Genomic DNA, 20,591 nt, shown 5'->3' with positions numbered 1-20,591 from the left:
AATACATTGGAGTAATAAAAAATAAAGTAGGTTCATGAAAATTCTATGTATGTTGTTTCTAAATGTTAGCAGCAAGAGGCCTGTTAGATAGTGTATTTGCAGGTAATTTCATTGCTGCAATTGCTTCGTCAGAAATCCCAACTAAGGGATTATCCATAACAGCAATCCTTTGGGGAGGCCTAATGTTCAAAGGGATGTTCAAAGCTAATCCCTTCCTTATTACAGAGATGAATTTAATTATGTCTTTGCTTGTATTATATAGACCAAACGAAACTCTGATTCCACTTTCAAAACGCGAAACGCAAACACCTTGCTGCCTTAGAAAGTCAAACCATTCGGGATTTAATATTTTTAAAACATAAGAATGGGAGGAGTGCTTATCAAAATCTTTGTACCCAATCACAGATACATTGAGACTTTCTAACTCTTTTATAAGATCTTTTCCAAGTCCTTGCAAATAACGTTCAACGTTGGAAATGCCTACTTTGAGTAAAAATTTTAAGTATGCACGCAATGCAGTAATAAGCATGTAAGCGTTATTAGTATGTTCGTATCTTAATGCAGACTGATGGTATTTAGCATTCAACTTCAATTTTAAATCTTCCTTAAAATCTTCTACAGCCCCTCCACCAACGAAAGGAGGAGTTGATCTCAGCTCGGAAATAGCTAATGGCGATACATATAGTACACCCAGCCCAGTAGGACAACCGAGTCCTTTATGACAGCTGAAGGCGCAAGCAGAAACATTCAAATCCTGAACGTCGATTTTGCTCAACCCAACCTGTTGCGTAAGGTCTGCCAAAACATGGATTCCTTTTGGCCTGAACGCATTAGCTATGTCTTTAACGTCATTTTTCTGCCCACTGTGGAACATTACCGAAGATAACCCAATTGCTTTAGTACGACTGTCAACATAAGGAGCAAACGTTGAAGCATTGGCATGGTATTGACCTTCATTTGGTACTAGTCGAACTTCAAGGCCATCGTTTTGAAGAGCAATCCAGCCAAACCCTTGATTAGGATGCTCATTATCTAAAATAACAACATTATCTCCTGGCTTCCATTTGAGTGATCTCTGAAATAGATTGAGGCCTTCTGTTGTATCGCGAGTGAATGTTATAGAATCTTTGGTGGATGCATTCAGCAGCTTCGCTAACAAAGACCTGGTTTCTTCTGTCCTCTCCTTCCACATGGGTTTAGGATGCGGATTGTACAGTCCCTCGTTAATGTAGCCTTGAAGAGCTGTACTTACTAACATATTCATGGGCGCTTGGAATGATTGATTCAAGTATATAGTCTTAGTGTTTCCCTGTAGTAAAGGGACATAGCTTCGAAAAGCTTTAATTTTCGCTAAAGCATTCATTGTGTGTAAACATCAATTGAAATTGACAAAGAGTATTTGCCTTATATAACAACTCTCCTTGTCATGTTGTATCTAGTTTCACTGGACATTAAAGTCCGGGTCATTTGATTTCTGTTTACTGCTGGTGTCGGTATTGTTATGACCCTGTGTCGGGTGCCATACTAGGACTTTAATGTCCGAGTTGTAATGTATGTAGGAATACGGATAGAGTAGCACTTTAATCAAATTAATATAGTCGGTTCATCCTTTCTTCAAAGACAGGCAGCAATTCCTAAATTTTTATACTGAATTCTTATATCAGTCATGCAGTGTGAGTGTTTCGTTTATTTGTACTTCAAGGTCTGTTAACCTTAAAACAACTGCTATCTTGCAGCGAATAGTTGACGTAGATTTTCTAACAGTGTACAGTATGAACTGAAATACATTCAATAAAGTAAGCACAACCGTTTTCGAAAACCACCACTTTGAAGGCAAAAAAAGAAAAAAAAAATAGAAGCGAAAAGCTTTAACATACAAAAATTGACTATGTAAAGCCGAATCATGTACAAAAAATATATGTTCATCAAAGAGAGAAAATTTTTCAGTCAAAATATTTAGTAAATGATTCTACTGTATATTTCAAATAAACATTACTCATGAAACGATTTCTTATTATATACCGTGTTTAAATCCGATTACCGCCTTATTTACTCGGTTTGAAACATGAATATATCTATTTACCTCTCTTAATCGCTGTAAATTGCATGGAATTAGATTAAGGCCAGTATACTCGTTTAAAATTTAAGGCTATAATGACTACATAACACCAAGTTCACAAATGCATGTACACGCCTGCTTAGCTTCCAGAAAATGTTGCAGGTATTTGCATAAAATGCAACTATTTATGTAAAATATAATTGTCTTACAAACAACCAAGGTATATATTTGTGTGCTTTGTTTAAAGTATTTATTTATACTGGTATCACTATGGAATATTTTTCATCTTCCTTGGACCCTAATTTCTAATAATTGTCAAAAAATATATACAATAAACAAATTTTTGTAAATTGGATTTATATTATGGAATTTTTATATTTTACTGAAGCACTGATTATATTTAATGGTTAAATTTCTAATTTATATTAATTTATATGTATGTTACGGTAGTAAGATAAGAAGCAATCGAACATAGAAAACGCTGCTTTAAAATCGACATTGGTAATTTAAAAATGATAACAGTGTATTTGATGGTACGAACATTTTTTGCCAAGGATTACGATTTGATTATAAAATTTGTGCACCAACTCATTTATTCATATATGCTAAATATAATGGTAACGCAATTCCCAACAATTAAATATGCAAATTTTGTTATTTCTCTAGGTTTATACTTCACGAAGTTTTTTTTTACAGTATACTAAAAAATAAAACAAAATTCTACACTGTCCACTTACTGTTCTAAGCTTCGACACTATAGCAAATTTAATCATATGTTGAGAAATTTTCGAAATTAATATTATTTTTGATAACTTTTAAGTTGAGTTTCCAAAAACTTTACTACTCTATAACACACCTAATAGAAACGACTTTGTTGTTTAGCCTGTTCTTTGTACACAGGAGTCTTTACCATGATAGACATAACTTCAAACAAGATATCAGCAGCAGCTAATGTAGTAACTTCAGCAAAATCATAAGCAGGTGCAACCTCTACAATGTCTGCACCGACGAGTTTGATCCCATCCAAGCCGCGGAGAATGGTACGTAATTCTCTGGTGGTCCAACCTGCACTCTCAGGGGTACCGGTGGCGGGAGCATAAGCGGGATCAAGAACGTCGATGTCAATAGACAAGTAAGCTATACCATCTCCAACTCTGTCACGGATCCTCTTTATAATAGCATCAATTCCAATTGTGTCAATTTCACGAGCTTCAATAATCTCAAAACCACAATCAGCATCATTATCGTAGTCAGAGAGACCGGAGAGAGTTGTACGAATACCAGCATGAATGTTTGAATCGTTAGAAACTAATCCTTCTTGACTAGCATGGTAGAAATAAGTACCATGGTTAATGCTACCAACACTTGATTTGCCGCCTCCAAAAACCTTGGGCTTCCAGCTGTCCAAATGACTATCGAAATGAATGATAGAGACAGGTCCATATGCACGAGAGACCGATCGAAGAATTGGAAGGACAATTGTGTGGTCACCACCGAGGGTGATAACTCTAGGCAAAACGCTTCCATCTAATGCATAACCATCTTTCTCAGAATAAGATGTAGGCTTGCGAGTTAATAATTCGAAATGGCCATTCTCGATTTGTTTAATAGCAACTGCATTGTCATAACTCGTCAAAGGAATATCACCACAGTCCACAATTTTAGCCCAATTGTTGAAAGGGTTGGTCTCCATTGGAACGTTGTAACCACCATAAAGATTGAGACGACGAGATCCTTCACGGATACCGCTTGGACCAAATCTAGCACCAGGACGGTAACTAGTACCAGTGTCGAATGGTGCTCCAAGGAAGGCAATGTCGAAAGATTGACTTTTGTCGTTTAGACATTTCCAATAAGGAAGACGACCAAAAGTTGCGATTCCCGAAAAAACGGAATCAGCTTGTGTTTCACCATCTCCTGGAAAAGCATCGTCAAAGGTTTCAACTGCATTTGCACGAGATTGCTCAAAGATCTTTGGGTGCGCTTGAGCCAATTGAGCAGCACCCGCGAGAAGAATCAAAAAAAGGCTTTGAAGAGCCATTTGAATAATTGTTTGTACTGTTGAAGTTTATTGCATTTTCAGGTGAAATGAATAAGGTATTTATACTACATTTCAGATATACAAACTTCTTCAAATATCTCCAAGGAAATTTTTGAATCTGCCGTGGGGATTCACATTTCGTTAATATAAATAAGCATTCCTGTAAAAACGATTGATTTCGTCATTTGAGTTGAGCATCCACCGGAACAAACTAGTATAACGAGAGATTAGGATGGATCTTTAAGTTAGATCTAAGATATTATTGCCTATCAGAATTTCCTTGGAAATAAAGGCATGATTGTACGCTCCAAGGAAAATAAATTACGGAAGGCGAGGAAATTCGGGCTTTTATGATTAACTTTTAAAGTCTTATAAAATGGTTAAATTCATTTTTGCTTTTGAATAAAGACATATTTAGTCACAAAAGCCTCTGCAAGCATATACCCTTTCGGTGATCATAAAATTTTTGACAAACAAGCTTTGTGTGGCTATTTCGGCTTGGAGGAGTTGACATATAGATCTTTAGTCTTATTCAAAATATTTGGTATAAAATATTTACGAGCTGCTAATTTTGCTAAGACCAATTTGCTTTGAGAGTTTTCTGCTTGTAAGGACGACTCACATTCAGCATTTACAATGAGTGACATCGACAAAGAAAGCTTAAAACAAAATCAGAAGCAATGGGAAAATGAAGTTGAGTTGGGCGAAAGCAGAGAAGCTAATCAAGATGATGAGCTTCTGATGAGCCTTGGTTACAAACCAGAATTCACTAGAGAATTCTCTTACGTTAGCATTTTTGGTCAATCGTTTGGATCAATGGGTCTTTGTCCGGCTATGGCGGGTTCACTCATTTTCTCGATGAACTGTGGAGGAGGAGGCATGGTTTGGTCATGGATTATTGGATGTATATGTCTGATTCCAGTAAGTATATCATTGGGCGAACTGGCGTCTTCTATGCCTACTTCTGGAGGTCTTTATTTTTGGATTTTTACCCTAGCATCACCATCGTCAAGAGCATTTCTCTGCTGGGTTTGTGGTTACGTGTCAGTGCTTGGCTACGCTACGATTTATGCTTCAACAGTGTACTCTGCATCATCTATGGTACAGGCACTAGCTGTGATAGGTAGTCCTTCTTATTCACCTACAAAATATGAACAGTACGGAATTTACGCAGCGTTGCTTTTCGTGATTTCTGCCATGACTGCAATTCCCTCTCGTGTTATCGCGAAGGTGAACATCATTAATATTACCTTCCAATTCCTTGTATCCATTATTCTTATTATTGCCCTTGCCGCAGGATCTGACTCTACTACTAGAAATTCTGGAAGTTTTATATTCGGTGATTTTACAAATTATTCTGGATGGTCAAACATGGGATGGGCATTTATACTTTCATTCACTACTCCTGTGTGGGTTGTAAGCGGATTCGAATCTAGCGCCGCTGTTGCTGAAGAATCAACGAATGCTGCCAAAGCAGCTCCCTTTGCTATGATTTCCAGTCTTGGTGTGGCTACCATTCTTGGATGGTGCATCGTTATCACCGTTGTAGCTACTATGGGTCACGATTTTAATGCCATTCTAGGTTCCTCTTTAGGCCAGCCTGTAGCTCAAGTACTGGTTAACAATGTTGGAAATAAGGGAGCTTTAGGAATTTTCTCTTTGCTGGTCATTGCCCTTTGTTTGAACTGCATTTCGTTACTGATTGCTGCATCTAGAGAAGTATTTGCTTTCTGCAGAGACGGCGGGATTCCAGGAAGTAGATACTTACGTCTTTTGACTAAACAGAAAGTTCCCTTAAATGCAATTCTTTTAGTGCTACTCTATAGCCTTTTAGTCGGTCTACTAATTTTGGTTAATGTCACTGCCATTTCTTCTGTGTTTAATTTAGCAATTATTGCTCTTTATATCGCTTATTCCGGCCCTCTTATGTGTCGATTTGTGTACAATAAATTTCAACCTGGTGTTTTCTACGTTGGAAAATGGAGCAAACCAGCAGCCTTATGGTCATTAGTTTGGATGTGGTTTATGATTCTTATGCTTTTGTTTCCTCAATATCAAAAGCCCAACCAAGATGAGATGAATTGGGCTATAGTGGTCCTTGGATTTGTAATGGTCTTTTGCGTGGTGTATTATTATTTGCCAAAGATTGGTGGTAAAACTTTTTTTACAGGTCCAATACCTACTGTTCAACAGGAGAACGAGTACATATCTGGTGTTCCACTAAATGAACTATCTTTAAGCAGTTTACCTTTGCCAAAAGATTTTGACCAGAAGCAAATCACAGAGTAATTTAACCTGAGTGTTATACTTTTCTTAACTCTTCTTTTTGGCAACAGCTACGCTGTTTCATTGTATTTTTACTGTGCTTTTATAATTGTATGTTTATTAACAGTTCTTTTTTATTCTTTTGTTCCTAGTCTTAGTTAAATAGCTTAATATTGTTTTAATGTCTTTTAATGAATTAGTGGCTCTGTTATCATTATCAGTAATATAAGATTATATAAAATTTTTTTTATCTTTCGAGTACGTATACTTATCGTCTTGTCCAGATTTTCTTATCATCACTTCCCTTATAACCTATACTTAAGCACGACTTGAGTAGTGCTAAAATAAATCTGCAGATGTATATGCTTTTTAACAGTAAACTGCACCAAAGGCGGTAATGCTTGCTTACAATTGATACGCATTCAGCTAGAATTTAAGATAGTTGTTTAATTACTCTTTTCTTAACATAAGATGTCTCAAAATAAAGCATGTGATCTTTGCAGGTTGAAGAAGATTAAATGTAGTCGAGGGCAACCAAGATGTCAGACTTGTACTCTTTTTCAAGCGGACTGTCATTATTCTAATCGTGCTCGCCGTAAGAGACTTGTTCAAAGAAGCAAGGAGACGTTTGGGGGAATTACGTTACCCGTGTTTGATTATGCCGCTGGTATTAACGGCAATGAGCCAGAACCGAGTGATCACTCAATTCCAAATCAAGAAAATTTTGCATTAACTACTAATGGAACTATTAGTAAAAACATTGAAAAACCCGAGGATGGTGAAGAATCCGTTCAGAGACGCCTTAAATTGCTTGAAGAAAAAATCGATTTGTTGTTAGATATAGCTACTGAAACTTCAGAATTTAAACGTGAAAATAAGGCTATTGAATTACCTTCCTTGGTTACACAAATTAAAGATGCAGAATCGATTGTTATTAAACACAGACAAGGTAGCCCTGTCGACAATACACCTACTCGGATACTGAATGTGGAAAGCTTGTTCCCTCCACAGTTGCCGGACTGGGAGAAGGCATTCCATGACATTCCCAAGAAGGAAGTAGCCCATGAGTTAGTCACGTCTTACTTTCAGCATGTAAATTGGTGGTGGCCTACCTTCGTATATAATGATTTTATGTATGAGTTCGAACGTCTTTATGCGTTCGGGTTCCATAGCAATAATGCTTGGCTAATTTCTTTTTATTCTATTTTAGCATTAAGCAGCATTAGGAAAAGACTTGGTAACTCAAAGACGCTTGCAGAGTCTTTGTTTTCAACAGCTTGGGTTTTTGTTCAAAAGTCCGACTTTTTTCTTACTCCGAGCATTGACAAAGTTCAGGCTTTAATTGTCATGACACAGTACGCAGCTTACCTGTCTAGCTCTTCTTTATGTCGGACTTTGTGCGGCCAAGCCTGCCTCATGGCCCAACAATTAAACTTACATAGAAAGCAATCCACTGATGTGGAGCCTGAAAAGGCTGAATCGTGGAAAAGGATATTTTGGATGTGTTATATTCTCGATAAAAATATTTCTTTGATTTTTGGAACCCCTTCCGTTTTTAACGACAAGGATATTGATTGTAATTTGCCTGATAGCAAATATGAGCTTTTGTTTGGTGTACAATCTGGTGGTGATTTGATATTTGTTCCTACCGTATCGTTGACAATAATTCAGAGTGAAATACGAAATCGACTATACAGCGTGAAGTCACCTACGCAAATGGCAGCGAGAGAAAAAATCATCATACCAATACATCAAAAATTGAAAGCGTGGGAAGAAAACCTTCCTTCTGAAATAAAAATGTATCATGAAATGTTGCTAAACAACACTTTTTCTCCCACTATATCGCTTAGCGATCGGTTCGAATTTTTAACTTTCGCAGGTATGGAAGTTTACTTTTCTTACTTAAACACTTTAATTATATTACACAGACCTAGCTCGTCGACAGAGAATCGAAGGATTTGTATTAATGCAGCCCGTGAAGCAGTTCAATTGTTAAAAAATAGACTCAACATTGATCTCAGGGTCAATGTTAAAGCAGATCCGCTATGGATATTCCTATACTGTCCTTTTACACCTTTTTTAATAATATTTAATAACCTTGTTCACGAAACTGATACGGAAACGGACTCAGAAACATTACTTAACGATTTGGATCTTTTACATGTAATTTACGATTTTTTTATGGAAATGGAGCCAGTTAGTGACGTGGCTTTGGAACTTGTCAAAATTGCAGACAAACTTTTGCGGGTTGCTAAAGAAGTTTGCAGTGCCAAAAATAATGATGTTACGGATTCTACTTTTAAAGATATCGTTGAAGGTTTTGAACTTAACGACTTAAACAGTTGGGATTTTGACAGAGTAACCAATGTTATGAGGAATCTTTAAAAAAATATGAAAGTAACGTTGTTTTATTAATAATTTATTTGCTTTAATGTACATGGTGAACATCATTACCGGTTAACAATGAAGCTATTATCAAACTATTTTGCTTGATCAACTACATGCATCGACCCAAATGTCTAATTGAGTAGTGCAGTCAATTCAGAGGAGTCACCAAATCTTGAGATTGCCTTTCTTGATTGGGAAATCCAGTCAGTTGCCATTACAATTTTCAGTTCTAAAATTCCGACTATGGATAACGCTATTACCTGTCCAATCCAAAGACCGACAAGACCTTTGCCATGGAAGGCTAAATAAATTCCTAGAGGCAGAGCAAACAAATAGTAGGCAGTAATGTTAACTATAGCGCCAACCTTCTGTCTTCCCGTGCCTCTTAAAGCTCCTCCCATTGTACCATTCAAGGAATCTGATATTTGGAAAGCAGCTACTAAGGGCATTACAAGAGCAACCAGCTGAATGACATCTGGATCATTTGTGAAAATCCGTCCATAGATATTGCGTACGGCAATCATGGTAATCATGATAACGCTTCCTACTGCAACACCTACAATTGCTGCGACCTTAGCAGTTAGAGAAGCATTGTCAGGTAACCCAGCTCCGAGATAGTAGGCAACTCGATTAGAAGTAATTATTCCGAGACCGAAAGGAATTGTGTTAAGTAATTGATCTGTGGTCATAATTACTGATTGAGCGGCAAGTGGTACAGCACCAAGTTTACCAGCAACTAGTGCTACTATTTCAAAAGCCCACCATTCTGTTCCCACCATAACGATACCCAATAGTGATAACTTTACAAAAGGTCCAAAGTTCTCTAAGCATCGTTTATTCCAACCATTCCACGCCTCTGCCCCTTTTACGTATTTCGCATATTGAGTTAATAAAATGAATGAAAGCCAGTACGATAATCCAGTTGCCAATGGAGCGCCTTTTAAACCTAATCCATAATAATGGACAAGTAGAAAATTTAAGGCGACATTAAGAGGAGAGGTAACTAGAAGAATATAAGAACCAGCCCTAGTGATTTCTTGTGTTTGCAAAAACTTTTTTAGCAATTCAAAACATACATAACCTAGTCCGCCTGGGATAAGGTATCGTAAAAACTTTTGTGAAGCTTCAGCTAATTCAGGTGTTTGATGCAAGAAAATTAGGATGGGTTTAGAATACCACCAAACTAAACATATTGGCAGATATAGAATACTGAGCACGATGAAACCCGTTTGCAATAGAATTCCCAATTCTTGTTTTTTTCCGGCTCCCCAAAGGTTGGAGCCAAGTGTGTCAAAAGCAGTAGTTCCACCTAGAGCAATCAGCCAGCCTGTGCTCATCGCAAACATGTACGCAAAAGCAGCTACGGAAAGCTCGCTTGGTCCAAGGCGCCCGGTTACAATAACTGAACTAGTTTGCAAAGAGTTTTGCAAGGCATATCCAAGGATTACCGGAGCTGAATTTATCAAAAGGTATTTCACCTCTGTAAGTGGTCTACCCATAATAGTGCTTTCTCAGAGAAAATTTGGATATACGGTGTATTTTTTAATATAAATAAAGAGTACTTCTTAATGTCTGTTCACCGAAGGTTCAAATTTTCCTTTAATAAAAGTTTACTAAGCTTTTATCATATTGATTGAACGGATGGAACCATAAATTTATATCAGAGAACGCTTAGAAGCCGCACATTTAGGGCATAAAACTTCAGATGTCATGGCTAAACATTAGTATATCCGTGGAGATACGGAAATTTAGAAATACCCACGCAAAATATTTTTCGCTTAGCCAACAGACATTGGGAATTCTCGCCGAGTTTTTGCTAACTTAAATGATAGCAGTTAGCATATTTTGCCGGTGAAAATATTATTACCGTCTCACTCCGCTGGTTAAAAATAGTAGGTAACAAATCGGTTGCAGACTAAGAAGCTATTGACTCGCACGTTATTCTTAATTTGTTGAAATTAGTACAAAAATTTGAGCATGAAAGCGAATAAAGAGTACAAAAAATATTTTGTAATTTTACCTTGCATACTCATTGACTGTTAATAATTATAACACTTACCGATGGTGGTAAAATATATAGCAGAAAATAGCTTGGTGAATTTATTAGTCAATAATGATTTGAACAAACATTACAGAAAAAACGATTTGTAATTTCCCAAATAACTGTGTATAAGTATGAATCCAGTTGTTTGGCGTACGCATATATCATTCTCGGTTAATTTTGCTTTTCAAAAGTTTATATTTAGATTGCTGTGACTTTTAGAATGCAACACGAAATAACTTTAAATCTTTACGTTTTTATTAAAACTTTCTAAATTAGTTTATAAACATCCATTCGTTCTTTAAATAGAATAAGCACCAAAATTCATCTTTGCTTGCAATCACTCTCTTACTATATAGATATATGCATGATATGACAATTATAATCAACATTAAATAAACACAACAACAACAAATAATCACACTTGTTCTTACAATTTGTAAGCGTTTTTGCTCCACGCACGAATGCTCTTGCCAAAACGATAAAATATAAAAGGAATGGGAACCATCGCTACAGAAATAAAACCAAGCACACTAGTAGCCCAGTGATCTCCTAAATTAAGGTACATAGGCCTGGCCACCATACTTATGCCTCCACTGGCAGAATAGCGAACTAGAGTAGCTGCAGCTAAAGCGCTCGGTGCCATATGTTGATACGAATCAATAATGTAATTGTATGAAACGAAAAAAACTATTAATAAGGAAAACCCAAAGAAAGCGCTTGCTATTATTGGTACAATCCAGTGAATGTGATGTGGATAACATGTCCATGCAAACCAAAACATTGATATAGGCAACAAGAAGCAACCAATAAACAGCGGATACAAACGATCCTCTGGACATATAACTCCGTTTCTCTTTTTGTTGACCTTTAAATAATGCCAATAAATAAATGGAGTGCACAGACCTGCACATACGATTCCAACGCCAACACCAATAAACGACAGCCCTTGCTCACCTTTGTTGAAGCCGTATTTTGCAAATACTATAGGATATCCTTCAAAATTAATGTAGTTAATGATGTACACCACAGTCAAATACAAAGTAAAGCACACAACAATGGGCTCTGTAAAAATAAGAGAAACAGCTTGAGTAGCTGCCTGAATCATTGCATTTTTCGGATCTCGTTCCCGCTCATGGATGGTATAGTAAGCAGTGTTTCCCGTTGTTTTGCGAAGATATTTGGCCTTATAATCCAAAATCGTATCTTCGTGAGTTTCGGGGAAAAAAATGAAAACAAACACGATTACAGCAGCTGCCCAAATCATATTAATCCAAAATGTCCATCGCCATTCCAGATAGCTTTGTGTAATGAAATCACCGATTATAGGTCCAATAATTGGACCAAGGTACGGAAAAGTACAAAACCCAGGAAGGACATAGGTACGCTGGACAGGTGTAAACAAATCACTGATGGTTCCGCCAGCATTTGCCAAGGGAGTACTTCCAAAAACACCCTGGAAAAATCTTACAATAGCCAACGTCCAAACATTATGTGCACAACCTCCACCTACTTGAAATATAGTAAATATCAGTAGGGTAACAAAGTATATGATGAATCGGCCATAAATATCACTTAAAGGTGCAAATGGCAAAGACCCAACACCAAACCCTACTAAAAAAGTACAAGAACCTAACGTAGAAACTGGAATAGAGCTATGAAGTTCACTGGCGATATCAATAATGCCGCTAGAATACACACTAGAGGCGAAAGTAACAACAATGGTAATAACAGAAACCTGAATGACAATCCACCATTTATAACTATGGCTCCAGTTCCTTGGATTTAAGGGATCGTCTGGACCATCCCACGTTACAAGATATTGGTCCTCTGCTAAAAGGGTATCATTTAAAATATTTTTGCTTTTTGCAGGGCGTCCCTGACTAAGTGGCAATGATGCTCCTAATGAAACCACTGATCCTCGATCATCAGCAGTAGTATCAATAGCAGCATCAGCACCGTTAGACAGCTGTTTTTCTAAACCATTCAATGATTCATCTGAAAAACGTGAACCCACTTTCGAATAGTGCTTTTCAAATTTCTTTCCCGTAATTAAGGAAAGTAAATCCATGTGCAGTTAGTATTGAAAAGGAAAGAATAAATAAAAGTGGGTCAAAAGTAACGCCAAACAAACGAAGGTTATCGAAATATATGCGAAGGAGAGATTTATATACTAGTCAAATTTAAACAGCTGAGATTGCTTTAGTCATCGCGTTGTTCCAGATCGTGAACGAAAACACCGATTCGCTCGCTAAAGTAGATACGAAATGTCCAGCAGATTTTGCTTAATTAAAACATAAATATTGATGAGCAAGAGCAGCTCGTTATAAATCAGACCTCCAAGGATTTTATCAACTACTCAACTGGTTATGTGAATAATGACTCAGTTAAATATTAAATGTACTCTAAACGGTTATCATACAATTTATTAGGAGGATTATACCAGCTAGTAGGAATTTAACCATTTCAAATTTAAACCTCTTTTTTTTCGTAACTTGGGGTCGTCATAATGAATAATTCTGTTTGTCGAATTTGAAGGGAAAAACACACTTGTTATCTAATTCCAAAAAAAAATAAAAAATTTTTAAAAATTAGTGGGGTTTTTTTTTCACCAATGTCTAATGATGTGTGATTTAAAAAAAAACGTGTGTAACGCATTGTAGTATTACTTACCTTTGCATGATTAAAAGTATATGTTGATATCGACTATTTAGAGGTAAGATTAAAAATAGCTAAACTTGATTTGTTATTTCAGTTTTGAGTTACATCAACCTAACTTACAGTACTGTGCGACACATTACCCTATGTTTCCCACTCTTAATCACCAAAAATTTTTTCCGAATGTCGCAAGACTCAGAATCGTTCATCCGGCAACTGTTTAAGGCATTTACGGATTTTAGTACTGACGTTGAGTCACTTAGAGGATTTTTAACGCCAGATTATCGACAGCTTGTCGATGGACGTGAATTGACACTTGACGATTTTATTTCTCATGCCAAAGCACTACGTACCCATCTTCATCGGCTCGACATCAACGTTCAACAAATTGTCTGTCAAGGTAACAAGGCTGCCACTGTGCATATTGCCCATGCGATACGTTCCTCTGGCGAGTCCAGCAGAATCAAAGTCATTGCATTTTACAGTTTTAAAGACGGGCGTATTTCTTTGATCGATGAGTTGACGTACGTTCTTGAAGGTGGTAATGCAGACAGAGAGCTTGGATCAGTACAATGACTTCAATTACCTTGACACTGCATTGCCCACGTTATTCAACGTCCATCAGGAACCGGACAAATTATTCAGAGTCCTTTTGAACTACTTCATAATTTTACAAATATTCAAGTGTAATTCGTAATATAATCAGTTTTATTCATCTTCGTTGTCTAAAACTTTTATGTGCTGCAATATTTGGGGAATCTCGATTTGACATAATGATCCCAGTGCCTCCAACATATGTTAATTGCGAAGTGTCCATTGTTAGTTCAAATAGCTGTGAATAATAAAATTTATATAATTTTGAAATTAAATTATTTTCCTGTTTTAAGGTGTTTATGGACTGCAATAATACAAGCTGACTTTAATAAAATATTCACCAATTTATTTAATAAATTTTTTTAATATCATATTTCAATGTTTGATGATACAAATCTTTTCTAATGTCATCGCTAACTTCGAAATTCTTTTTTTGTAATTATATAGTTTTATTATTATTATTATTTATTATTTCAAGTTTAAATAAGCAATCAACAAAAAAGTGCAATTATTCATGCTTGGTACACTTACTTTTTCAAATCAATAAATTTAAACTAACACATAGAATTTATGGCATTCTCTTGCGCTAAGCAGCAAGTTATTCATTTCACTGGAATGTGAAAAATCGCGATATCAGAATGTTGTGAGAGCATTAACAGCTAATTCTACTGCAACAGGCACAGCCGAGGATATGTTTACAGAGCATACAGCGTGATATTCTGCGAGAATATCATGAGTGATAACAAACACACAAATACATGTTATTCTATCTTATTTGAAGCGGGGCCCCACAGTAGATAGGTATATTCGCTTAAATCAATCGGAAAAGCAGTGTTTTTAACGCTTTAGTAGATAGGGGAAGGAAACCAACTGGCCGACAGACGTTATAAATTAACTATCCAACATGAAAGCCTTTCATTCACATGGGTAGCAATCGTCTTCTATTTTGAAATTCAATTCTAACGTATTTTATTTTAACTTTTAGATGACAGAAATTTCAGAATTAGCTTCTTCTTCTCAAAAACCCGAGAAAACAAAATATAATTTACCTAAACCTTTACCCGCGTACTATCCACATCCAGGTTCCCCCTTGTATGCAGATAAAGAACTTTATGCTCGTATAGCCAATGCTCCTAAAAAATTAGTAGGAAGACATGTATGCCAACCCAGAACTGGCCTTGCTGTGAAGATTCCCCAAAAATCAATATTTAGCATTGTCGTACCTGAAGGCCCTCAGGTATGTGATTTAAATATTTGGAACTTTCACAATCCTCGAGAAAGATTTTGGGCAGCTAGAACTCGCCAAATACATTCTGCACATGTTTCTACTTATGACAGATTATGGTCAACACTACCGTATTTACGACCCCTAGTTACAATAATTGGGGATTCGCTTCAGGCACGACACGATGAATGGGGTGGACGAGTTCATGACACACTCGGTACAAGATGTGATCCATACATCGATAAATTAATTTCTGGGAAGGATAACGATTTGCATTGTCATTCCAATTTAACGAGAGCTATAATGCCATATGGCTTGACAGAGTTTGACGTCCATGATGTATTGAATGTCTTTCAAGTCACCGGGCTTAACGAATATGATCAATACTTCATGGAAACGTGTCCCGCAACTTCAAAAGATTATTTCCAATGTTTCGCAGAACAAGATTTATTGGTTGCAATTAGTGCTTGTCCTGGTGGAGACTTATCAAATTGGGGCTGGGGAGAGGACGCTACTGATGTTGAAAGCAGCAAAATGGTGGATTGCTGTAGGCCTTTGGCTATAGAAGTCTATGAGTTAGAAGATGAAGAGAACTCATTGAAAGGTTGGGTTCCTCCACAAGTTGTTAACTATACCGGAAACCATGGTCTCAAAGCACCATCAAGTTGATCTTTGCAACGGACTAGATGTCTAAAAGATATCAGTCAATATATATATGAAAAATGCTAGTTTTAGAAAGTTTACAATCGTTTTAGATAATTTAATTCTTTAGAAACAAATATTTATTCAGTACTTTAATGTAATTGATTTAAAATAGATAGGTTCCTCTGTCAAGAACACTGTACACTATCAAGCCATCGGGAACGACATAAGTATATTTTTTTAAATTCCATGGAACAAATCTTTTCTAATGAATTAAACTGAAGATCATGTTTAAAGCTTCAAAAAGTATTTTGTAGCGAGTAAAATTAGCAAACCTTTGCATTCTGTAACTATTACTCATTCAAAAAAAATATTCTTATCCTTGATTAAAAGATTGTATTCGGGTCAAGGACAGATTAAGTGATTCATCGTATAAAATTTTTTATCTCCTGTCGCATCAGCTAACTTCCTGGTTTTCTCTGATACTTAAATATAAGGAAACATTTTTCATTTTCCGCGCACTTTATTCCAGGCGTTTTTTTTTTTTTTATTATTCCACTATCTTTAAAACTTCTAAACAGCATCCGGCAAATACCTACTTTCTAAAATTCACGGGTTTGGACACACTAATACGAAGCTATAAACCGATTAAGAGCTTTGATAGTTAATTTTTGATACAGGAGCCTGTTGGTTGACAGATAGTTTACCGTTTCATCACTTTCTTTTTATTTTATTAGTTAAAGCTTTTAAATGAGTAACTTGGAGTTTGTGTATAAATATTTTAACAGCTTGGATGTTAAAGAGCTGTATGACATTTACCTTTTGCGTACAAATGTGTTTGTAGTGGAACAAAAATGCGCATATCCCGAGGTTGATGAAATTGATTTAAAATGTGGGCATTTAATGTTGAGAAACGCCAATGGAAAATTAGTGGCATATGCACGACTTATTCCAGAACAGCAACAGACGGTGCGAATCGGTCGGGTGGTTGTCGACCCTGATGAGAGAAAAAATGGGTATGGTCGTAAGCTCATGCTCCAGGCATTAGAAACAAGCAAGCAAGAGTTTTCATCATCAAAGACATTTGTATTATCAAGTCAAGAATACGCACAACCTTTATATCGTTCCGTTGGATTTAAAAAATGCAGCGATGCCTATTTAGAAGATGGAATACCCCATGTGGAAATGAGACTTGAATTATAAGTGATTTGAAGAAAACCCGAATAACCGCTTAACACCATTTAATAAAAGGGTTTCGGTATGAGTTCTATGAAAGAGCTTATTGGTATTATTACAAGCTTTTAATTTACTGGGCTTTATTAGTTGGACCATATGTCAACCAAAAAAATGCAGAGTATACTCTTAGATTACGTCTAAGGGACCTGGGAACTTTCTGAGCATTGCAATATCCTTTGACATTTCATTCAAATATTCTACTTAGTAGTATTACATAGATGTGTAGAAAAAAGGTGGCGTACGATTAGGTGTTCAATTATATTCAAGTGACTCGAAATACCAAACAGCAATGAGTAATTTATCATAATATTGGGGTGAAAGGGATGATTGCTTACACAAGGGCTCTTTGCAATTTTACATCATTAGTATTTTGTTTGACTCTGTATGTAAAGCAACTGCGAAACAAAAAAAAATACATCATTGGATTGTTGAATCTCTACAATTATCTCACGTTGATGTATTTGAATGTCAAAGCTAACTTCTTACAGTGCCATAAGCAAATCCTCGTCATTGTTACAAAATACGAGTGACAGAAGACTTGCGTGTCTTGATTAAACTAGCGATTTTGCCCACAGAAAAAAATTATAAAAGGCAACATTCGCTCTGAGTCTCTTCATAAATCAAGTTTATTCTCAATCTATATTTAAAATGCCTAATCCTGGAAACGTTATCGGTGGTCACAAGGCTGCACTTCATAACCCCAACGTCTCTGAAGAGACCAAGCAACGCGAGAAAGAATATCTCGAAGAGCATGAAGGTGAAGTAGGAGAGGAGCACCAGAAAAATACTGGTAATGTCCGTGGTGGTTACAAAGCTGCCATGCATAACCCTAATGTCTCTGGTGAAGCTAAACAACGTGCCCAAGAGGAGTTAGAAAACCTCGAGTAAAATAAAGCAACGAACTAAACGAAATTTATTGCTTCTAACTTTAACTTTTTGGCAAGCTATGATGTTCACAAGCTGTCATAGCTTATTTTACGATTTCACCCTTATATATTTTTAATGAGATTTCAATCACATTAAAATACATGTCTTTATTTTTATAGGCAGTTTGTTCATGCATATATGTAGTTTTGTATTTCCTTCGAACAGCCTTAATTGATGTAGCAGTTACTTTTTAATGGAATTGTGTAGTTGCCTTGTTAATTTCTCATTACGACAAGGTTGTGTTGTGTAAATACTCTTTTCTTTAGTAAACAATACGCGTCATACTAAGGGTAAGTACCATTATTATGGTGTATCACTTGTAACTTTCAGTACAGCTAATTCTTCACATTTACCAATAGCAAACCGGTCTAAAAAACATCTATTATGACAATAAAAAGCTCCGAACTTCTGAAAAGAATGACTGCATATGAATGTGAAATTAAAAAAAATATCAACACTACTTCTTAATGAATGTATTACTTTGGTTCTAGGAAAATCAAAATGATATAGTATTACAAATTAATCAATATATTATTCAGTGTTGTTTTTGCATGTTAATATCTCCCTAAGTGGTTACAATCTATTCACAAGAAGGCCTATTCAATCCCATAGCTCGGTTTGACGTTATCGAGAGATTGTGCAATGCTATGGACAATGATGGTATACAAATCCAATGCTAGCGTGCAGAGTAAATTGAATTCAGTATACTTCACTGACTCACATTATTTGCTACACACATCGTAATCTTATAAAAAAGCCAAAAGGTAAGCTAAATCTAGAAAGAAAATAAGTATATTTTTAAACAAACAATTAGGCACTGCGTCGGATAAAGCAAGCATGTTATCAGTCAGACTGGGTTTTCTTCCTAAAAAACACATGCGGTATGCTGATACTAAAAAATGCGTTACCTTGCTAAAAGAACTTGTAGTATTGCACTTGATGTTTGTCTTTTAGATTCTAGAAAAAAAAACCCCCTTGAAATTATAACGGAATTTTAACGAGGACAAAGTTTGGGACACTATTATCACCAAAAGTGCCGAATTGTAACTGCTTAAATAAAAAGTAATGCAACAATAGCATACACAACAAATATCTAAAAACGAAACGAAAAAAATCCTTTCAAAAATATATTAAGCACCTCCGTCAGCGAAATAGAGTAAAACTTGTAACTTTGGTTAAATAAATTTCAAATTATAGAATTTTTTTTTTCAAGTTTAGATGTAACCGTCCAACCTAAACAAAAACCTTCAATAAAGGCTGTACTGTATGAACGCTATCAAAAATGAATACAATTATTATCTAAGAAATAGAACCAGTTATTTTATTAAAACGATGTAACCATTTTTTTGGTTCAACAACGCCAAATTATTATTAATCCATCAATTATCGATGGATGGAAAAATGAGTCATTAAGTTTTGCAAAGTATTTATGCTAATGCAAAATTAAATAGAAACAGAAACAATATAGCAGAGACCAAATAAGGATGCTTTTACAGCATAATGTCATGAACCACATTGGGAAGAACAGAAAAACTTATTCCTATACAAACAAATCAACAAATCAAAAAAATAAAAAGAAAAGAAAAACAACAAAAAACATGACAGAAATCTTTACTGGGGGCATTAAAGTCGAGAAAATGGGTTCGATACATTAAAAATATAGTTTTGCTTTACATTGTCAACAACATAAAGAAAGCCATTAAATTTGCGATCAACGTGCAGATTACTGCACTATTTCTTCTCGTTCCACTCGATGTTGACCAGAAAGTGGCAGTATAAACGTTAGCCTCATCACATTCATGTAGTATTGTTAGAGCATCGGCGCCCTTAAAACATCCAGAAACGTTCATATATCCACATGGTACGTTAGTTAAGCATATAGACGTTTCTGTGTAAGGTACCATCAAGGGACTCGGCAAGCATTGTTAATAAAGGAGCCCAAGTATATATATCCCAAAGTCATGATATCGAATGGCTTATTAAATGTGAGGAGTGTGACCTAGAATTTGGGCAACTCATGAAATATCCCGTCTTCAAAGGAATCAATTATTTTTTAAAGGAGGGGCAAAACTGATATGATTAATCAGTAGCCAATCAGCCATTCTGAAAAGGCGGATGATCGCTTCTTTTCAATTTAGCGTGTAAATAAACCAGTTTGCTATCTGATATCAATTTTGCTACACCGCTATACCGTGTGTAATCGGCGTTAGTGAGATGAAGCATTGCGGTGAGTTTAGTTTGTGATCCAATATATATTGCGGTATGCAGGAAATGCGAGTCATTAAGCATTACAATATTCTTGTATGCAGATGGTATTGCTACAATCTGTCGTTATAATAGCTCATAACTCAACTACGGAATGAGATTTAGCTGTGCCCGAATATTATATCGGATAGTTACAGAATAAACAATAATAATTCCATATCAAATTCGTATACTTTGTAGCGGGATTATAAACAAAACATCCGGATATAGTGATACGTAAGTAAGTGTACCCTAACTTGTGTAATACAGC

At 36.0% G+C, this 20,591-nt stretch overlaps 11 protein-coding genes and 9 long non-coding RNA genes across 20 annotated transcripts, besides 1 other annotated feature; 11 read left to right on the top strand and 9 right to left on the bottom strand.

Moving 5' to 3' along the window:
• Window positions 1-58: 58 nt before the first annotated feature.
• Window positions 59-1,688, bottom strand: SPOM_SPAC11D3.10 (cysteine desulfurase nifs family protein; the record flags this gene model as incomplete). The annotated part of the gene is made up of 1 exon (NM_001018207.3): window positions 59-1,688. The coding sequence occupies exon 1, from the start codon at window positions 1,361-1,363 to the stop codon at window positions 59-61; it is 1,305 nt and encodes a 434-aa protein (NP_592807.1). The 5' UTR covers window positions 1,364-1,688.
• SPOM_SPNCRNA.2057 lies at window positions 609-1,603 on the top strand. The gene has a single exon (NR_191424.1). It is a non-coding gene; the product is annotated as a non-coding RNA (long non-coding RNA).
• Window positions 1,689-1,726: 38 nt separating the features above from the next.
• Window positions 1,727-2,197, top strand: SPOM_SPNCRNA.2056. Its single transcript, NR_191423.1, has one exon. It is a non-coding gene; the product is annotated as a non-coding RNA (long non-coding RNA).
• Window positions 2,198-2,828: 631 nt separating this feature from the next.
• SPOM_SPAC11D3.09 (agmatinase) lies at window positions 2,829-4,132 on the bottom strand. The gene has a single exon (NM_001018206.3). The coding sequence runs from the start codon at window positions 4,098-4,100 to the stop codon at window positions 2,916-2,918; it is 1,185 nt and encodes a 394-aa protein (NP_592806.1). The 5' UTR covers window positions 4,101-4,132; the 3' UTR covers window positions 2,829-2,915.
• A 256-nt stretch (window positions 4,133-4,388) lies between these two features.
• Window positions 4,389-6,624, top strand: SPOM_SPAC11D3.08C (amino-acid permease). Its single transcript, NM_001018205.3, has one exon. The coding sequence runs from the start codon at window positions 4,737-4,739 to the stop codon at window positions 6,387-6,389; it is 1,653 nt and encodes a 550-aa protein (NP_592805.1). The 5' UTR covers window positions 4,389-4,736; the 3' UTR covers window positions 6,390-6,624.
• On the bottom strand, window positions 5,331-8,060 carry SPOM_SPNCRNA.2055. Its single transcript, NR_191422.1, has one exon. It is a non-coding gene; the product is annotated as a non-coding RNA (long non-coding RNA).
• toe4 (transcription factor) lies at window positions 6,712-10,891 on the top strand. Its single transcript, NM_001018204.4, has one exon. The coding sequence runs from the start codon at window positions 6,837-6,839 to the stop codon at window positions 8,748-8,750; it is 1,914 nt and encodes a 637-aa protein (NP_592804.2). The 5' UTR covers window positions 6,712-6,836; the 3' UTR covers window positions 8,751-10,891.
• SPOM_SPAC11D3.06 (MatE family transporter) lies at window positions 8,756-10,606 on the bottom strand. Its single transcript, NM_001018203.3, has one exon. The coding sequence runs from the start codon at window positions 10,250-10,252 to the stop codon at window positions 8,885-8,887; it is 1,368 nt and encodes a 455-aa protein (NP_592803.1). The 5' UTR covers window positions 10,253-10,606; the 3' UTR covers window positions 8,756-8,884.
• A 91-nt stretch (window positions 10,892-10,982) lies between the features above and the next one.
• mfs2 (MFS family membrane transporter) lies at window positions 10,983-12,949 on the bottom strand. Its single transcript, NM_001018202.3, has one exon. The coding sequence runs from the start codon at window positions 12,863-12,865 to the stop codon at window positions 11,225-11,227; it is 1,641 nt and encodes a 546-aa protein (NP_592802.1). The 5' UTR covers window positions 12,866-12,949; the 3' UTR covers window positions 10,983-11,224.
• Window positions 11,229-11,947, top strand: SPOM_SPNCRNA.2054. The gene has a single exon (NR_191421.1). It is a non-coding gene; the product is annotated as a non-coding RNA (long non-coding RNA).
• Window positions 12,950-13,083: 134 nt separating the features above from the next.
• SPOM_SPNCRNA.2053 lies at window positions 13,084-14,270 on the bottom strand. Its single transcript, NR_191420.1, has one exon. It is a non-coding gene; the product is annotated as a non-coding RNA (long non-coding RNA).
• On the top strand, window positions 13,608-14,431 carry SPOM_SPAC11D3.04C (polyketide cyclase SnoaL-like domain protein). Its single transcript, NM_001355964.2, has one exon. It carries the CDS (start codon window positions 13,636-13,638, stop codon window positions 14,026-14,028), a length of 393 nt encoding a protein of 130 aa, NP_001342805.1. The 5' UTR covers window positions 13,608-13,635; the 3' UTR covers window positions 14,029-14,431.
• A 136-nt stretch (window positions 14,432-14,567) lies between these two features.
• SPOM_SPNCRNA.608 lies at window positions 14,568-17,317 on the bottom strand. Its single transcript, NR_150969.1, has one exon. It is a non-coding gene; the product is annotated as a non-coding RNA (long non-coding RNA).
• On the top strand, window positions 14,968-16,041 carry SPOM_SPAC11D3.03C (uncharacterized protein). The gene has a single exon (NM_001355963.2). The coding sequence runs from the start codon at window positions 15,032-15,034 to the stop codon at window positions 15,938-15,940; it is 909 nt and encodes a 302-aa protein (NP_001342804.1). The 5' UTR covers window positions 14,968-15,031; the 3' UTR covers window positions 15,941-16,041.
• SPOM_SPAC11D3.02C (ELLA family acetyltransferase) lies at window positions 16,433-17,116 on the top strand (the record flags this gene model as incomplete). Its single annotated transcript, NM_001018199.3, has 1 exon — window positions 16,433-17,116. The coding sequence occupies exon 1, from the start codon at window positions 16,664-16,666 to the stop codon at window positions 17,114-17,116; it is 453 nt and encodes a 150-aa protein (NP_592799.1). The 5' UTR covers window positions 16,433-16,663.
• A 262-nt stretch (window positions 17,318-17,579) lies between the features above and the next one.
• On the bottom strand, window positions 17,580-18,299 carry SPOM_SPNCRNA.2052. The gene has a single exon (NR_191419.1). It is a non-coding gene; the product is annotated as a non-coding RNA (long non-coding RNA).
• On the top strand, window positions 17,765-18,213 carry SPOM_SPAC11D3.01C (Con-6 family protein). Its single transcript, NM_001018198.3, has one exon. The coding sequence runs from the start codon at window positions 17,798-17,800 to the stop codon at window positions 18,035-18,037; it is 240 nt and encodes a 79-aa protein (NP_592798.1). The 5' UTR covers window positions 17,765-17,797; the 3' UTR covers window positions 18,038-18,213.
• A 124-nt stretch (window positions 18,300-18,423) lies between the features above and the next one.
• Window positions 18,424-19,248, top strand: SPOM_SPNCRNA.2051. Its single transcript, NR_191418.1, has one exon. It is a non-coding gene; the product is annotated as a non-coding RNA (long non-coding RNA).
• SPOM_SPAC11D3.19 (uncharacterized protein) lies at window positions 18,584-19,993 on the bottom strand. The gene has a single exon (NM_001355962.2). It carries the CDS (start codon window positions 19,978-19,980, stop codon window positions 19,747-19,749), a length of 234 nt encoding a protein of 77 aa, NP_001343099.1. The 5' UTR covers window positions 19,981-19,993; the 3' UTR covers window positions 18,584-19,746.
• Window positions 19,777-20,454, top strand: SPOM_SPNCRNA.2050. The gene has a single exon (NR_191417.1). It is a non-coding gene; the product is annotated as a non-coding RNA (long non-coding RNA).
• Window positions 20,261-20,591: part of an LONG TERMINAL REPEAT that runs on past the window's edge.

The sequence above is a fragment of the Schizosaccharomyces pombe genome, assembly GCF_000002945.2.
Source record: "Schizosaccharomyces pombe strain 972h- genome assembly, chromosome: I".
Taxonomy (NCBI): domain Eukaryota; kingdom Fungi; phylum Ascomycota; class Schizosaccharomycetes; order Schizosaccharomycetales; family Schizosaccharomycetaceae; genus Schizosaccharomyces; species Schizosaccharomyces pombe.
This window is presented reverse-complemented; position numbering and strand designations above follow the sequence as displayed.

Coding starts and splice junctions, on each gene's coding strand:
- SPOM_SPAC11D3.09 (NM_001018206.3), bottom strand. CDS start 4,100: ATGGCTCTTCAAAGCCTTTTTTTGATTCTTCTCGCGGGTGCTGCTCAA.
- SPOM_SPAC11D3.08C (NM_001018205.3), top strand. CDS start 4,737: ATGAGTGACATCGACAAAGAAAGCTTAAAACAAAATCAGAAGCAATGG.
- toe4 (NM_001018204.4), top strand. CDS start 6,837: ATGTCTCAAAATAAAGCATGTGATCTTTGCAGGTTGAAGAAGATTAAA.
- SPOM_SPAC11D3.06 (NM_001018203.3), bottom strand. CDS start 10,252: ATGGGTAGACCACTTACAGAGGTGAAATACCTTTTGATAAATTCAGCT.
- mfs2 (NM_001018202.3), bottom strand. CDS start 12,865: ATGGATTTACTTTCCTTAATTACGGGAAAGAAATTTGAAAAGCACTAT.
- SPOM_SPAC11D3.04C (NM_001355964.2), top strand. CDS start 13,636: ATGTCGCAAGACTCAGAATCGTTCATCCGGCAACTGTTTAAGGCATTT.
- SPOM_SPAC11D3.03C (NM_001355963.2), top strand. CDS start 15,032: ATGACAGAAATTTCAGAATTAGCTTCTTCTTCTCAAAAACCCGAGAAA.
- SPOM_SPAC11D3.01C (NM_001018198.3), top strand. CDS start 17,798: ATGCCTAATCCTGGAAACGTTATCGGTGGTCACAAGGCTGCACTTCAT.
- SPOM_SPAC11D3.19 (NM_001355962.2), bottom strand. CDS start 19,980: ATGGTACCTTACACAGAAACGTCTATATGCTTAACTAACGTACCATGT.